Genomic DNA, 18,232 nt, shown 5'->3' on the forward strand with positions numbered 1-18,232 from the left:
CAGGCTGGTCTTGAACTCCTGACCTCAGGTGATCTACCTGCCTCAGCCTCCCAAAGTGCTGGGATTACAGGCATGAACCACCGTGCCTGCCCTCTAGGTGTTTCTAACGCACGTGGAAGCTTGAAAGCCACTATGGATGATCACAAAACGTTAGAGTCTGGGTTAGGGATGTTGGAAAACACTTCTAAGTTTGGGAGGGATTTCAGTAGAACTGGAATTAATTAAACATGTTTGGGATACAAGGTTAAGAATGATATTTGAAGGGATAATTGGCCCATGGAACTAAGTTACAGGTGATTTGTATGTCAGGCTAATCTAGTAATTTAGAAAAGCATTACTAGATTAAACATCTAGAGGAGCTTTTGAGAGAGGTCTGGGATAGGCAGAAAATGGTGGAGAAGATTATCCAGGCATTGTATGAAATGGGGTGACCTGGGTTAAAAAAAGGGAGCACTTCGGTGGGAACAGAGTTGAACTTAAACAGAAGGTGGTGAGAAAATATAAAGAAAATCATGACATAGAAAGTATGAGTCTTAGTTTGAATATTTTCACTTATTAGCTGTAAGAGCTTGGTGTGCTCTAGTTTCCTCAATTATTAAAGCCATGTTTATCCTCCGTGTGTAACTCATAGGGCTAATATGAAGATTAAATGAGATAATAGACTTGAAAATGTTTTATAAATGTCTATATAATTATAATTATGATTAAGTGTCATTAAAGAGCCTCAGAAGCATTGTCTCTTAATTAATATCATGGAACTACTCCAGAATTAGAATTTCTTAGGGTCCAGAGGACTTCCTATTCCTCTGGGGCAACTAGAGGATTCTTTTCCCTCCCCAAATATATATCCTCAAATAGGTTACAGATACAAATTCCTTTAAAAAGAAATGAGTAGGGAGCAGTGGTGCGCATCTGTAATCCCAGCCTTTGGGAAGCTGAGGCAGGAGGATCACTTGAGTCCAGGAGTTCGAGAACAGCCTAGCCAACATGGTGAAGCTCTGTTTCTCCAAAAAAAGAAATACAAAAATTTGCTGGGCATGGAGGAACATGCCTGTAGTCCCAGTTACTCGGACAGCTGAGTTGGATCATGTGAGCCTGGGGAGGTTGAGGCTGTAGTTAGCTGTGATTACATCACTGCATTCCAGCCTGGGTGTCAGAATGAGACCCTGTCTCGAAAAAAAATAAAAATAAAAAACAAAAAGTTTCTAAATTTGACAATTAGAAATAAGAATTTTAAAATGCCCATTTCTTTTCTAGTGTATTGCCAACTAAACAGTCAGGGGGATAATTCTTTTATAATGTAAATAAGAGTATGATACTTCCCTGTTCAAAACTTCCTAAATGCTTCTTATCTCATGCAAAATTACATATAAAACATGAATAAAATAAATTGAAGAAGACACAAATAAATAGAAATATATCTTGTGTTCATGAATTAAAAGCATTAATGTTGTTAAAATGTCTAGACTACCAATGTGATTTCCAGGGTCAATGTAATCCCTATTAATTCCTGTCATACCAATGACAGCCTTCAGAGAAATAGAAAACACAGCCCTAAAATCCATGTGGAATCACAAAATCCCTCAAATAGCCAAGGCAGTTATGAACAGAAAGAACAAAGCTGAGGCATCACACTGATTTCAAACTATACTACAAAGTAATAGTAATTAAAACAGCATGCCAATTAAAATTAGTGTAAAAAAATGACTCATCAACCAATGGAAAAGAATAGAGCTCAGAAGTGAACCTATGCATTGTCAATTGATTTCTGACAAAGGTGTCAAAAATACACGTCGGGAAGAGGACAGTCTCTTTAATAATGGTACTGGGAATACTGTACATTCATATGTATAAGAATGAAATTGGATCCTTATTTCACTCTAAATACAAAAATCAACTCAAAATGGATTAAAGACTTGGACATAAGACTGGAAACTCTAAGCAACGAGAAGGAAACATAGGGGAAACACTACCCAATATTTGTTTGGGCAATGATTGTATAGATTTGACCTCAAAACACAGACAACAAAAGCAAAAATAGACAAATAGGCTCATGTCAGTATAGCTCTAATCTGCAAAGGAAACAATTGATAGAATGAAGAGATAACTATAGACTGGGAGAAAGTATTTGAGGCCATACATCTGATAGGGGTTAATATCCAAATCCATAAGGAACTCAAACAACTCTATAGAAAGAAAACAAATAATCAGATTAAAAAATGGGCAGTGGCCCTGAGTAGACATTTCTCAAAAAAAAAAAAAAAAAAAAGACATACAAATGGCCAGCAGGTATATGCAAATTGCTGAACATCTCTAATAACTAGAAAAATGCAAAGTAAAACCACAATGAGATTTCACCTCACAGCTATCAGAATGGCTGTTATAATAAAAGACAAAAGATAACAGGTGTTGACGAGAATGTGAAGAAAAGAGAGCCCTTGCACACAGTTGGTGAGAAGGTCAATTAGTACTGTCATTATGAAAAACTGTCTGGAGCTTCCTCAGAAAACTAAAATAGAATTACTATATGATCCAGCAATCCCAGTTTGGGTATTTACCTAAAAGATTTGAAAGCAATATGTCAAAGAGATGTCTGCTCTCCTATGTTCCTTGCAGCCTTATTCACAATAGCTGAGTTATGGAATCAACCTAAATGTCTATCGATAGATAAATGGATAAAGAAAATGTGGTGTATGTACCCAATGGAATACGATTCAGCCTTAAAAAGAGGGAAATTTTGTCATTTGTGACAACATGGATGGAACTGGAGAACATTACGCTAAGTGAAATAGGGCAAGCCTAGAAAGACAAATATACCACATGTTCTCACTTATTTGTGGAATCCCCAAATTTCAAACTCAAGGAAGCAGGACAGTAGAATGGTGGTTACCAAAAGCTGTGGGAAGTGGGGTGTGGGTAATGGTGAGGCAATGATGGGCAAAGGGTGCAAAACCTCTGGTAGGAGGAATAGTGGTTTTTTTTTTTTTGGCGATATATTGCGACAGGGTGGTAAACATTGTAAATGATAATGTGTTTATACATTTTTAGATTGCTAAGATAATAAATTTCAAATATTCTTTTTTTTTTTTTTGAGACAGAGTTTCACTCTGTCACCCAGGCTAGAGTACAGTGGCACAATCTTGACTCACTGCAGCCTCTGCCTCCCAAGTTCAAGTGATCCTTGTGCCTCAGCTTCCTGTGTAGCTGGGATTACAGGCACACACCACCACGCCCAACTAATTTTTGTATTTTTAGTAGGGAAGGGGTTTCACCATGTTGGCCAGGCTAATCTTGAACTTCTGGCCTCAGGTAGTCTGCCTGCCTTGACCTCCCAAAGTGCTGGGAGTACAGGCATGAACCACTGTGCCCAGCTGTAGATTTCGTATATTCTTACTACAGAAAATATTTGAGGTTATGGATATGATAACTGATTCAATTTTTCTGCATTATATTCATAAATCATAATATCACTTTGTTCCCCATACATATACACAACTCTAATTTGTAATTTATAATTTTTTAAAAGTTATTACTATAGTTTACAAGGTCCCACAGAATTTGGAACGCTGTTCACTCCCTGACTTCATCTCTAACACTCTTCCCCTTAAATTTTTTTTTTTTTTTTGAGATGGAGTCCTGCTCTGTCGTCCAGGCTGGAGTGTGGTGGTGCTATCTCGGCTCACTGCAAACTCTACCTCCTGGGTTCACACCATTCTGCCTCAGCCTCCTGAGTAGCTGGGATTATAGGCTTATGCCACCACACCCAGCTAATTTTTGTATCTTTAGTAGGGACGGGGTTGCACCATATTGGCCAGGCTGGTCTCGAATTCCTGACCTCATGATCCAGCCTCCTTGGCCTCCCAAAGTGCTGGGATTGCAGACGTGAGCCACTGTTCCCCACCTTAAATTCTTTACTCCAGTCAAACCAACCTCCTTGCTGCTACTCGGATACAATCCTGCCTCCAGATCTTAAAGATAATTTGCTTCCCTCTCTTTGGAATGCTCTTCTCTCACTGTCTACATGGCTCATTCCCTCATCTACTACAAGCATTTGCTTAAATGTTGCCTTCTCAGTGTAGCCTCCCTGATCATCCTGTTTAACAATGGCAGCTCTTTTCTTTCTTCCACATTTCCTGCCCTCTTTGCCCTTTTTGCATAGCACTTATTACTCTCTGATATGCTATATATTTTACTTATTTTTTTATCGTCTGTCTCTCCCTTACGAGACTGTAAATGCCAGGTGGATAGTGGTTTTGATTCTTTTGGTCATAGTATATATCTAGTGCCTGGAACATAAGAGGTATTCAATTAATATTTGTTGAATGAAAGAATGACCACTATTTTACTATTTTATGTGATGCTAAAACATATGCTGTTTATATAAGCATTAAACTTTCAGTCTGTCCCTTGCCGTAAGACTTTCAACCATCAAGAGCCAAGGGGACAAGAAAATTGTCTGTTACTAAATCCTTTAGTTCTGTATTCATTAGGCATTTAAATTTGATTCTTTATTCACTTTAAAAATATTGCACAGTCTTAAGAAATACCTTAAGTATAACTGCTCTTCTATCTTCCACCCGTATCTCCAGTAATCAAAACTATACAGTATGAAATAGGACATATAAAATACCCTCAAATATCATCTATTGGAGTTACCTGTGTTGAAAATATGATTGTTTCATTTGGAATGTAATATGAATCCAGTATGATTTAGCTCTGCCAGGTTAGTTAAGAAATAAAACAATGAGGGACCTCACTGAGAAAATATCTTCTTTAAAGTGTGTATTGGAGAAATAGAATCAGAAAATCAGGTCTTTCTTAGTTAATCTTTTATGTCTGAACAATGGTTTGCTTGGTCTCAGGTAGATGACCTTATTCTCATTCTATCCTCAGGACTTTCTTCAATGCAGCCTTCATCTCCTTGTTTCGTAAGCTGTAAATCAGGGGGTTTAAGAAGGGGGTCACCACAGAATAGAACAAAGTTATAATCTTCTGAATTGCAGCTGGGTTATCAGTTGTGGGGCTCACATACATTGCCAATGGAGCCCCAAAGAATAAACACACTACTGTCAGATGAGATCCGCACTTGGAAAAGGCCTTCTGCCGGCCAGCTGCTGAAGGAACTTTTAATACAGCTATCAGTAAAAGCATATAGGAGCCACAGATGTACAGAAGAGTGAGAATGATAATGAGGGAGCTCAGGATATGGAAGACGATCTTGGTGATAGGAGCTGGGGCACAGGACAGAGCCATCAATGGGTCCATGTCACACAAAAAGTGATTGATGATGTTGGGCCCACAGAAAGGCAATTGAGACAGTTGCACAGTGGAGACAGAGTAACTGAGGAATCCAAACACCCAGCAAGAAGACATCAATATGTAGCAGAGTTGTGGGGTCATGATGGTTGTGTAGTGCAATGGGCGGCAGATAGCAAGGTACCGATCATATGCCATGATGCAGAGGAAGTATGCTTCTGTTGTACCAAGGGAAGTAAAAAAGTAGAACTGGAGGAAACAGCCAACAAAAGAGATGGTTTTTGTCTCTGAGAGGAAGTTGACTAGCCATGTTGGGTACAGTGGAGGTAACGTACCAGATTTCAAGAAAAGCAAACTTCCCTAGGAGAATATACATCGGGGTATGAAGCCGTTTGTCCAATCTCACAGCAAAGACAATGGTCCCGTTTCCTATTATGGTAAATACATAGATCACAGAGAACAGTGAGAAGAGGAAACTTTGCATCTCCTGACAACCAGGAACGCCAAGGAGAACAAATTCTGTCACAGTGCTTGTCTCTGAATTGTTTATGAATTCCAGGGCTGTAGAGACGACAGAAAACACCATTTATACAAATAGTTTTGTTTTCTGAAAAACTTGTAGGAAACCTTTGCAAGCTATATATGTTGGCTATTTGGCAATTAGTTTGCAACAACCCATCCACTGACTCCTAACTTTTATTCAGAAGCTACAAACCAACAATGCTAATGATCCCAAATTTCTTTTCTTTTTTTTTTTTTGAGATGGAGTTTCGCTATTGCTGCCCATGCTGGAGTGCAATGGCATGATCTCAGCTCACCACAACCTCCGCCTCCTGGGTTCAAGCGATTCTCCTGCCTCAGCCTCCCGAGTAGGTGGGATTACAAGCATGCACCACCATGCCTGACTACTTTTGTATTTTTAGTAGAGATGGGGTTTCTCCATGTTGGTCAAGCTTGTCTTGAACTCCTGACCTCAGGTGATCCACCCACCTCGGCCTCCCAAAGTGCTGGGACTACAGGAGTGAGCCATTGTGCCCAGCCCCAAATTTCTTTAAAATTAGGGTTATAACAATAGAATATACATTATTTGGATATTTTTCATCAGTGGGTGATTTTTGAGAAATCTCCCTTCCCTTTGAAATGGTGAAAGCTCAGAACCATTATCCTCTATGAAAGCCAGCAAAGTGGCTGTTTGTATTTCTTTTTCCCACCCATAGTTAATTATTTCTAATAGAACAGCTGTTAGTTTGACTTAATTTTTATACCAAGAATTAGGAGTAAAATAACTGCTTTTTCTGACATCTTTCCCGAGGTGGAAAATGCTTGACATACTTCTCAGATACTTGAGAGCTATGAGTGACCATTATTCTCTCTGTATTAGTGAAATTTAAGTCTAAGCATAGAATCCAAGAGAAAATATCATGACAATATTTTTCTGGAGAGTAGAGAGTTAATAGTTACCTGAGATTGTTCCTTGAATTTACTTCACACTTTTAAACTTCCCTGTAAATGGAATTTCTACTATTGTAAACAAATACAGTGTTTTGAATCATTTAAACAGAAATCTCTCATTAAAATAAACAGTTTGTTACAATATATTGTTCTGCTACAAGCATTCATTCTTATACTTGTTACAGATTGTAGGTTTTGACATCTCAACTGTAATCTCTGCTGTCCACCTACAAGAAACTCAGAATCTAGATAAGTTTGGAAGGTCAATGATCAAAAGTCAAACAGAATGAATAGGTAAAGAAAGTGTGGTATATGCACACAATGGAATACTCTTCAGCTTTTAAAAAAGAAGGATATCCTGTCATTTGTGACAACATGGATGAACCCAGGGACATGGTACTAAGTGAAAAAAGCCAGGCTCAGGAAAACAAATACTGCATGATTTCACTTATATGTATAATGTGGAATCCAAAAAAGTTGAATTTATAGCAGCAGAGAGTAAAATGGTGGTTACAGGGACTGGGAAGTTGGGGAGACGTTGGTCAAAGGATACAAAACTTCAGTTAGATAGAAGAAATAAGTTCAAGAGCTCTATTGTATAACATGGATAACTATAGTTAATAATTATTTTTTTCTTGAAAATTGCTAAGAGAGTAGATTTTAAATGTTCTCACCACAAAAAAGTGGTAAGTATATGAGAAAATGCGTATGTTCATTAGCTGGAGGTAGCCATTATACAATGTATACATATTTCAAAACAACATGTTACACATAATAAATATATACAATTTTTTATTTGTTAATTTAAAAAGTCAGACATAAATAAACATAGCTCCAAATGTTGCTAATGGCAAATTCTTGCTGAACACAGATGATATTTTCTTTCATTTGTTGATGAAAGAAAATATATATGTAAAAATATTCAATAAGCCTTCTCCAAATGTAAGGATATTTATTAACGTTAAGTTTTTCAATGCATTTAAAATGATCTAAAATGCTTATGTCTTGTTCTTTAAATTTATTAATGCTACACTGTTCAAAATGTACCAAAATACTGTAATTGTTTTTTATAATTATAAACATAAAAGATATAGAAAAAGATAAAAAAAATCCTACCTCCCAGAGAAAACAAATTTTAACTCTTTGGAGGAGTGTGCTCTTCTCTTCTTTATAATTAAAATGGAATTTTTCAAAATTAACTGTTTTATAATTTGTTTTTAAACTTAATATATTTGTCTTTTTTTATGTCAAAAATAGAGCTCTAAATCATCAACTCAATGGCTTCACTGTTCTTGTCTATAGATTCAATCAACCCTCTAATGATAGATTTAGATTGTTATCAATGTTTTCTATTATAATCACCACTGTGATGAATAGTCTTGGACATATATCTCAGTATCATTTGACCCATAAAGCCTGAGCTTATCAAGATTTAAAAAATTAATAATTACACTTGTCAATATCGGATGTCTTAGATTTTGATGATGATTTTAGATATCCTTTTGACACCTATCATATGTTAAAGTCAGCAAAACTCTGTAACATATAAGATAAATTTCCTGTTTAATATTTACATAGCAAGTTATATATTTTTCTTTTTTTTTCTTTTTTTTTTTTGAGACGGAGTCTTGCTCTGTCGCCCGGGCTGGAGTGCAGTGGCCGGATCTCAGCTCACTGCAAGCTCCGCCTCCCGGGTTCCCGCCATTCTCCTGCCTCAGCCTCCCGAGTAGCTGGGACTACAGGCGCCCGCCACCTCGCCCGGCTAGTTTTTTGTATTTTTTTTTTTTAGTAGAGACGGGGTTTCACTGTGTTAGCCAGGATGGTCTCGATCTCCTGACCCCGTGATCCCCCCATCTCAGCCTCCCAAAGTGCTGGGATTACAGGCTTGAGCCACCGTGCCCGGCCAGCATGTTATATATTTTTCTACTACAGCGTGCACCATAACTACCAAATCATATGGTTTCATGCTACCCTATAGACTGAAAATGTCTATAATTCACAAATGATGTTTACTTTATCTTTCATTTCTCAGATAACTCAGTTTCTGGTACACAGTAGGCACTTGTTCAATAAATTAATGGTTGGGTGACTTTCAGACTTGCCAAGCCTGTCACCAAAAAAGCTAATTTGAGTTTATGAACATCACCATCACTGAGTCCTCAGTCCATACATCACTGGGCAGTCTTGTGTAACATGTCAGCTTGGTCACATTTAGCAAAATCACATTTAAACCTTGTGATCCACTAATTCTACCTTGCCTCATGACCCTGTCATTTGTGAGCATCCACTCTAAATATTGGTCTCTCTAGTCATTTATATTTTCAAACATGTCATCACCATTTTGTTCAGTATTTATCTTTATTCCATTTTTTTTTTCTTTGTAAGAGCTCCCACTTTGAACTTGCTTCTTGGCGAATGGCTCCACTCTTCATTCATTCATTCATCCATTCTTCATTCACTCTTCATTCACCATATTCCAGTTAGCATTTGCTAAAGCCAGAAACTTGAGAAACACTGAAGGAACCTTTTAATTCCATCACCTCCCATATGCGGTCAATTTCCAAATCCTGTTGATTTTCCTTCTCAAAGTATAAATATATAGTATATATATGTATATATATCCACACACATATTTTTTTTGAGACAGAGTCTCACTCCCTCACCCAGGCTGGAGTGCGGTGGCGCAGTCTCGGTTTACTGCAAACTCTGTCTCCTGGGTTCAAGCAATTCTCCTGCCTCAGCCCTCTGAGTAGCTGGAATTACAAGAATGTACCACTACGCCTGGCTAGTTTTGTATTTTTAGTAGAGATGAGGTTTTGTCATGTTGGCCAGGCTGGTTTCGAACCGCGACCTTAAGTGATCCACCCACCTCAGCCTCCCAAAGTGCTGAGATTACAGGCATGAACCACCACCCCTGGCCAATTTTCCTTCTCAAAGTTTTTCAACACTGTCTCGTGCACATGGTAGATCACTGTAAATGCTGGATGTTACCACATAAAGTTGGATAGTCCAGTGGTGGGATGCGGCAGCTACACATATGAACTAGAAGGAAAAATGGGCTGCTCCTTAGGAAGAACTGGGAGCATAGTTTTAGGAGGCAAGCACATAGTTTGGTGAGGAAGGAAGAGAACACTCACTGTAGCAGTCTATGTGGTGACATACCACAGTTGGATTAGGTTCACAACTGACTGACTCACTCCAGTAATACTTAACAAAGTAATCCTGTTATATAAGTGACTTAAAAGAAAATAAATGATAAAGTCAGATTGACTTGGGTTCAAATACTGTACAGCATACCATGTGCCTGTAGGCAAGTTACCTTCCGTTTTGCTGAGCTTTTGGGAAAACATAGTTGAAGTACAGTTTCCTAGTACATGTTGTAGTGCCTAGTGCAGTTCCTGGAATATATTAGGACCTGCAACACTCATAGCTGTTAGTGTTCATAATAATACTACCAATAAATATAATCACAAAGTAACTAGGATAATTTTTAGCAGAATCATTTAAAAACCTAAATGAAAAACAATAAATTAATTTTAAATTTTCATTTATTTATTTTTGAGACAGGGCCTTACTCTTTCACCCATGCTGGAGTGCAGTGGTGGGATCATAGTTCATTGCAGCCTTGACCTCCCAAGCTCAAGCGATCTTACTGCCTTAACCTTCTGAGTAGCTGGGACGATAGACATATGCCACCATGCCAGGCTAATTATTAAATGTTTTGTGGAGACATGTTCTCATCATGTATCTAGCCTAGGGAACATGATGAGAACCTTTCTCTACAAACCTTTGGCCCCTCAAAGTGCTGGGATTATAGGTTTGAGCCACTGCGCCCATTCAATGAATTTGAGTGAACCTAAATGAGTAGATTAAAAAGTCACTCAATTCCCATATATCTCATAGTGAAGCTATGGACAGCTCCTTTTAGTTGCTCAGATTTATTTTTTTGACCTTCTTGTATATTCTGGCATAATATTCTGGTATATTCTGATTGGCCTGACATAAAGAAGATATAAAAACACAGTAGTGTTAATAATTCAAAATGCAGAAGATAAAGTATTAAAGGAAGGACATTACATTTCCTGGGATGTGCATAAAAGTAATGGGAATAAGTTATATTTAATCAGAGGCATTGTAGAAAGTGAGTTATTAAGCATGACTTCTAATACCAAATTATGTAATTTATCAAATTTCCAAATAATGAGGCATTCCTTTGCAAATAATTAGGCAAGAACATTGAAGAAAGTGTTCAGCTGAGGAAGATCTGGGTAGCTGGGCACAGGTGTCAACAGTTCATTATAACACTTATTATACTGGAGATGGTGTGCATGAAATCACATGTCTAGAAACTCACAAAATTTTGCAAAAATATATTCATATTATAAAGGCATTTCACTGGAGCTAGCATCCATGTGTAGATGTCTTAGAAAAAGTCAAGTGAATCCTAGACAGGGGAAGAAGTTACTTACCCTTCACAATAGAGCTATGTGCGGACAGTCCTAGGAATACAAACCGAGCCTGTGCCTTCTCATTGATACCTCTCTTTGCCTTATGTGGACTCAAAACCTGGTGCCTGACCCAAAGAATCCTAGGATATATAAAGATAACTGTTGAAACTCCTTTTTCTCCTTTCCTGAAGTGCTCAAAAGAAATGTTTATAGGTAATTCTGTTGGGCAATAGTTATAGCCAGAGGAAAGAAGCACACCCCTCCTATGGTCAGCCCTTGAGGTGTGGGCCTCGATTGACAGGGTGGTTATTTTCATCAGGGACCTCAGTCACCTCCAGGCACCCAGACCTTCCAATTATCTCGTCCAGCAGAGAAAGGTCAACAGGTGAGTTTTATATATGAATTACTTTTGTGGCACACAAAAGTAGTGCCACAAAGCAGTGGTATACGAACCTCATGAAGAGATTTCAGAAAGAGGGTGCAGGTGAATGAAGAAGTAAGTGTCATTGAGATTCAGGGGTGCAATTAAAGTTTTATCTTGGAGATTATGTGATGATTTCAGTCTTCCCTTGGGCTGGTTTATGACTCCCTCAGGAGTCCTTGGCATAGCATCCTTTCTTCCGTCATAGTTTTCATGTAGTTTAGGGCAAATTGGACCCCAGAGCAAAGGCAAGAAGAACGTTTTGAAAGGCAATGATGAGATGTCTGTGTGGAAATCAAAAGGACTTCTTTTTGTTCTTAGGAAAAGTTATAAAAACCTCATTTCTAGAAAATCAGTTGTAATGTCCTCACTTTATTTCTAATTTTTGTTGAGTCTTCTTTTTTTCTTATTCCAGCTAAAGTCTTGTCCACTTAGTTTATCTTTTTGAATAGCAAACTTTGGGTTTTGTTCATTTTCTCTACCGTTTTATATTTTCTACTTCATATTTATCCCTGCTGTAATCTTCATTATTTCCTAGCATTTGCTAGCTTTGAATTTAGTTTGTTCTTCTTTTTCTAGTTTCTTATGGTATAAAGTTAGGTTTTTGAGTGGAGATTTTTCTTCTTTTATAATGTAAGCCTTTATAGCTATAAATTTCTCTCTTAGCACTGTTCTCTTTTCATCTTGTAAATTTCGGTATATTGTGTTTTCATTTTTATTTGTCTCAAGATACTTTATAATTTCCCTTGTGACTTCTTCTCTGACTCATCGCTTGGTTTAGAGTATGTTGTTGAACATCCACGTGTTTGTGAAGATGTTAGTTTTCTTTTTGCTGTTGATTTACAGTTTTATTCCATTGTGATTTGAGAAAGATAGGTATGATTTTAATCTTTCAAAATGATTAAGGCTGTTTTGTGACTTAACAGATGGTCTAGGCTGGAGGATTAAAATATTTTACTTAAAAATTTTGAGTTGTGTCCATTCATAAAATGAAATAAAGATGGCAGAGTCTTTAATAGAAAGCCTACAGCCTGGGCAACATAGAGAGACCCAATTTCTTTAAAAAAAAAAAATTAGCCAGGCATGGTGGCATGTGCCTGTGGTCCCAGCTACTTGAGAGGCTAAGGTGAGAGGATTGCTTGAGGCCAAGAGGTTGAGGCTGCAATTAGCTGTGATCCTACCACTGTACTCCAGCATGGGTGACAGGGTGAGACACTATTTAAAAAAAACACCCCCAAACAACAACAGCAAAAAGAAAGCCTAAAAAAAGAAAAGAATAGATTGCGGCCAGTGTAATGGGGAAATTGAAGAAAACGGCATGTATAAATTCAAACAAGAGCTAAACCATGGCCACAAACTTCCAGGGATGACTGATTCCCTTCTGAGTGGCATCGGGTCTAGCTCTGGTTCATCCTTGCCTGAGGATGAAGACCATTAGGGCACCAGCTTTGTGTGACCTTCCCCCTCCCCAGCACCAGGTTCCTGTTTCCATCTCCTTAGCTAGGCATTGTCCTGAAGCATAAGGATTTGAACTACAGTCAAGAACTCTCCGAGCATGAATGGCCTTAGTGCTCACCTCTCAGGCTTTCATTAAAAAAAAGACTTAGCCATTTTCTGTTGTCTCTTCAGATCGTCAATGTTTTTAAGTTTTTTTTTAAATTTAGTATTTTTATTTGATCACAGCAAGATGGTAGATCAAAGCAATTCAATATTCCATTACTAAAATCTATATTTACTTAACATTTTAAATAATATCTCTCTTTGGTATTCAATTTATTTTATTACTATTATTATTGTTATTTTTTGAGATGAAGTTTCACTCTTGTCGCCCAGGCTGGAGCGCAATGGCACGCTCTCAGCTCACTGGAACCTCCACCTCCTGGGTTCAAGCGATTCTCCTGCCTCAGTCTCCCAAGTAGCTGGGATTACAGGCATACGCTGCCATGACCGGCTACTTTTTTTTTGTATTTTTATGAGAGATGGGGTTTCACCATGTTGGCCAGGGTAGGCTCAAACTCCTGATCTTGGGTGATCCACCCACCTCGGCCTCCCAAAGTGCTGGGATTATAGGCGTGAGCCATCATGCCCAGCCTATGTTATATTTTATAGTCATACTTGCTTTGTCTCTGGGACCTTAGTAGTAACCACTAGTGTGGTTGATTATATGACGGTATAAGATAATTTCTAGAAGCACTTCTATTCTGTAACCTGAGGTGCACTTGCAAAGAGAAAATGCCTGTGCTGTGCTTACAACCTCTTTCACACAAGTTCCATACTTACACACATGCAACTTCCCGTGAGCTTCCATGGTAATTAGGCCTTCCCCTCTCACTGAACTTTTGCTACTTAACAAAAAGAAAACCTTCCAATGTTCTCTATCATAAGACTGCGAATCCCATGAGGGAAGAAAATGTGTCTTATATACCTTTGTCTCAAATTTATTTTCTGGCTCAATGTTTGGTACATTGTAGGTGCTGAATAGGGCAATAAAAATCAATAATTGAAAAATAAGGTAGATGATGTCTAAATAGAACTGTGATAAACTCGTTAAAGTTTTATAACAGTATATTTGTACAAGCCCTAAGATGAGGAAGATGTATCTCAGGTTTTTTCTAAAGTACAAAACTGTCCAAGTGAAATGATGTTAAGGGGCTCTGAAGACCCCGCTTCAACATTTCTGTCAATAAACAGGCTCCTAAGGAACCCTAGCCTTGTGGGAAAAAATGATTTTCCAAATCTAATGATCAGAAAGTTCCCCTAGAAAATTGTTCTTTGTTGGCCGGGCGCAGTGGCTCACCCCTGTAATCCTAGCACTTTGGGAAGCCGAGGTGGGCGGATCACAAGTTCGAGACCAGCCTGGCCAACATCGTGAAACCCCGTCTGTACTAAAAATACCAAAAATTACCTGGGTGTAGTGGCGGGTGCCTGTAATCCCAGCTACTCAGGAGGCTGAGACAGGAAAATCGTCTGAACACGGGAGGCGGAGGTTGCAGTGAGCCGAGATGGTGTCATTGCACTCCAGCCTGGGCAACAAGAGCGAAACTCTGTCTCAAAAAAAAAAAAAAAGAATTGTTCTTTGTTTAACTAAAGAACTTACTCATATAACCAAACACCACCTGTTCCCCAATAACCTATGGAAATAAAAAGATTTGACAAAATATGTTTTATTATTTATTTTTGCAATAAATAATACAGACAAATGATAAAGAATTTGAAAGCACAAAAGGAGTTATGAAAAAAAAGTCTCCTTTACTCTCTTGTTCCTTAGACACCAAATTCTTCCTGCCTGAAACAACCGTTGTTATCAGTTTCTTGGAGCTCTTTCAGGAAATATATACGTTTCCATGGAAGGCAACTACAATATGCTCTGCTACTCACTTTGCTTTTTTCATTTAACAGTATGTCTTGGACATATATATCATTGCATATGGAACTGCTTCATAGTTTATAAATTGAAGACATAATATTGCATGGTATAACTCACCATGGCTCATTTTACTAGTCTTCTATTAATGGGAACTGATGTTTTTCTCAATATTTTGCTATTACAACAATGCTGCAGTAAACATTTCCCACGTGTGTAAAAATATCTATAGGCTAAACATCTTAAAAGTTGGGTTGCTGTTTTAATGGGTATGTGCCTTCTAAATTTTGATGGAGGTTGCCTTGTCACCCTATATAGTGTTTGTAAAACTTATATGCCCACCAGCTAAGTGTGAGAGAACCCATTTCACAATCTTTAGACTTAAAGTGTGTTATCAAACTTCTTGATCTTTGTCAATTTAATAGATAAAACGTGAGATATATTTATAGGCTTATTCTACTTTTACCTTTTTATGAATTAGTTAGTGCCCTTTCCATGTTTAAGAATCTTTTTCTGGATGTTATTCATTTATATCCTTTTGCTCATTTTCTTACTGGGATACTGTTCTGTTCTCTTACTATTTTACAGAGTTTCATTTATATTAAGGAAACAAACTTATTGTGATATGACTGGCAAATAAGTGAGAAGTCCTAAAGGGAAATTCAGGGTTACTTTTCAAAAAGAAGGGAACTTGGGCTAGTTAAAAGGGTGGTGGGTAGGAACTTTTTTTTTTTTTTTTTTGAATTGTTAAAGTCATTATCCTCAGCAAATTGCTCCCTGATTCCCAATTCCTATTTATTTAACCTGAAAAACAGGTATGGGATTAGTGAAGACACTTCAATCACAGCATGATCTTTCACTCCAGGCCTAGGAGAAAGTTCAAGGAGAACTAGCCCAAGCTTCTAATACAAATTCTGGGTAACTACTTTACTGACCTACAATTACTGGGTGCCTTCCATTAAAAGAACGCCTAAATCTGTGGTTCCGGTTTTATCATTTATTTTACCATAGGTAACCCTTTCCCCTGCTTCTTGCAGGGGAAGAGTCCTCAGGGATTCTTTGCTGGTTGCAATGAAAAGAAAAGCAGGTGTGCATCCCCGATTTGTGTTTATGCCAGCCTCTATATCCACCTGTCCCTCTGATTTGTGGGCTTTTGAATACACATGCTACATGATCATCTTCTGAAAGTGAAGGAAGAAGTGAGAATGTATGGAATCTAGATAGAATAGAAAAAACTTTCTGGTCATGACTGAAAAACTTGTACTAAACCCAAAGTAATTTCTATCAAAAGTAAAATCTGGACAAAATACGTAAAACAACCATTTGAAGGCACTCAGAGCAATTGGCATGGGCAAGCCTTCATGGGCTACAGTCCAAGATGAAGGGAAGAAAAGGGAGATGAGTTTCACATTCACCATGTGTTTTTCCCTGAGGATATTTGACCATTTACTGGGTTGGGAGAGTATGAGGAAAGGAGGAATAAAGCCTGAGCAGAAAGCAGTAGTTTTTACTGAACTGAGAAGGTAGAGAATTTGGTGTTTTCAGTTGCCAAAGCTGCTAGTGTTTGCGAAACAATTCCTGGAGAGGGGAGGACCGCAGAAGCTAGGCTAGAAATACGATGCAATTCCCCTTCAAGGCATTTTTGGATTTCTAAACTATGTGTACATGGTGAGACCTCAAAATAGCTAGCAGAAACTAAAGCTGAGAGTCTAAAGAGCAAAGCAGAAGTTTCAGGAGTCATGGGGTTCAAGAAGCACTGAAATAGGAGGCTAGGATCAGCTGAAGTGGAGGGGCCTTCTAAACAGTCCAGATTTGCCCCGAGGTCTCAGAAAGGCTATGTTCCTGCAGTAAAAGCCACACCATAGGCGTAAAACTAAAACGAGCACAGACCATTTTAAGAACACATACAAGTAGTGCTTGAATAGACTCAATGTGATCTGCCTCTCCTCCATCTACTTGCTAGAACAAAACCTAACCTTCATTACTGCACATATTGTCTTCATAGTTTTTTAAAAAAATGCCTACCAGTCAATTAAAAAACACTGAGGCATGCTACACAACTGGGCAAATAATCATGATCTGAAAGGAGAAATAACAGAAACATGCTCACAGGTGTTTTAGCTTTGGCCAATATTAAGATGAACAATTAACTGTATAAGACCAGTTTTTTTTAGCCCCCCAAATTAAAGACAAGATTAATTATGCAAGGACCTTTTTGATTAACATTTTATGTTCCCCATAATTTCTTCAGAGATTTTTTCATATCTTTGTTCCTAAGACTGTATATCACAGGGTTAAGGAGTGGGGTAACAACAGAATAAAACAGAGTCACAATCTTCTGCTTTCCAGCTTCATTCTTAGATGGTGGGCTCCCATACATGACTATCACTGAGCCGTAGAACAGCGAAACCACAGTCAGGTGAGACCCACAGGTGGAGAAAGCCTTTCTTCTCCCAGCTGCTGAAGGGACTGTCAACACAGCTCTCAGGACCAGAGCATAGGACCCCACGATGAACAGAAAGAGCATAAAGACAGGCAGAGGACATAAGACAGAAAAGATAAGCTCTATCACAGGGGCTTTTTTGCAAGTGAGTGTTAGAAGAGGAGCTGGGTCACACAGGAAGTGGTCAATAATCCTAGGTCCACAGAAGGACATTTGGGAGATTATGACAACAGGAATCAAGAACCAGCTGAAACCAAGCACCCAGCAATTGATCACAAGATTGGTGCAGAGACGTCTGGTCATAATGGTTGGATAGTGTAGAGGCCGGCAGATGGCAAGGTATCGATCAAATGCCATAACTGCCAGGGAAAAGCATTCTGTAGAACCCAAGGAGAAGAAAAAGTAGAACTGGAGGAAGCACCCAGAGAAGGAGATGACCTTGGTGTCAGACAGGAAGTTGGCCAGCATGTTGGGGACTGTGGAGGTGACATACCAGATCTCCAGGAAGGAGAAGTTGGCGAGCAGGATGTACATGGGGATGTGGAGTCTCTGATCCCAGTGCACAGCACAGATGATGGAACCATTGCCCGTGAGGGTCAGGAGGTATACAACAGTGAAGAGCACAAAGAGGAGGATCTGCCCCTCCCTGGGGCAAGGGAAGCCCAGGAGGATGAAGCCAGTGAAGGTGCTGGAGTTGCTGGGGGTGTTGAAGATTTTCATGTGTCCGTGAATTGTAAAAGCACCCGCAATTACTGGATGACAGTGCAAACATAGATGGGGAATCAGGTTAATATTTAAATCATTTTGGGAAAGAAATGCATATTATGAGCTATTGAAATAAAAAAAAA

The 18,232-nt window shown here is 38.5% G+C and overlaps 2 protein-coding genes across 2 annotated transcripts; both read right to left on the bottom strand.

Moving 5' to 3' along the window:
* Positions 1 to 4,878: 4,878 nt before the first annotated feature.
* Positions 4,879 to 5,842, bottom strand: LOC105523168 (olfactory receptor 11H4-like). Its single transcript, XM_011957943.1, is given in 2 exon segments — positions 4,879 to 5,562; positions 5,564 to 5,842. Coding segments are annotated over 2 exon segments (963 nt in total).
* An 11,326-nt stretch (positions 5,843 to 17,168) lies between these two features.
* LOC105523159 (olfactory receptor 11G2) lies at positions 17,169 to 18,199 on the bottom strand. Its single transcript, XM_011957935.1, has one exon. The coding sequence runs from the start codon at positions 18,102 to 18,104 to the stop codon at positions 17,169 to 17,171; it is 936 nt and encodes a 311-aa protein (XP_011813325.1). The 5' UTR covers positions 18,105 to 18,199.
* Positions 18,200 to 18,232: the final 33 nt, after the last annotated feature.

This window comes from Colobus angolensis, unplaced genomic scaffold (assembly GCF_000951035.1).
Source record: "Colobus angolensis palliatus isolate OR3802 unplaced genomic scaffold, Cang.pa_1.0 Scaffold451, whole genome shotgun sequence".
Classification (NCBI taxonomy): domain Eukaryota; kingdom Metazoa; phylum Chordata; class Mammalia; order Primates; family Cercopithecidae; genus Colobus; species Colobus angolensis.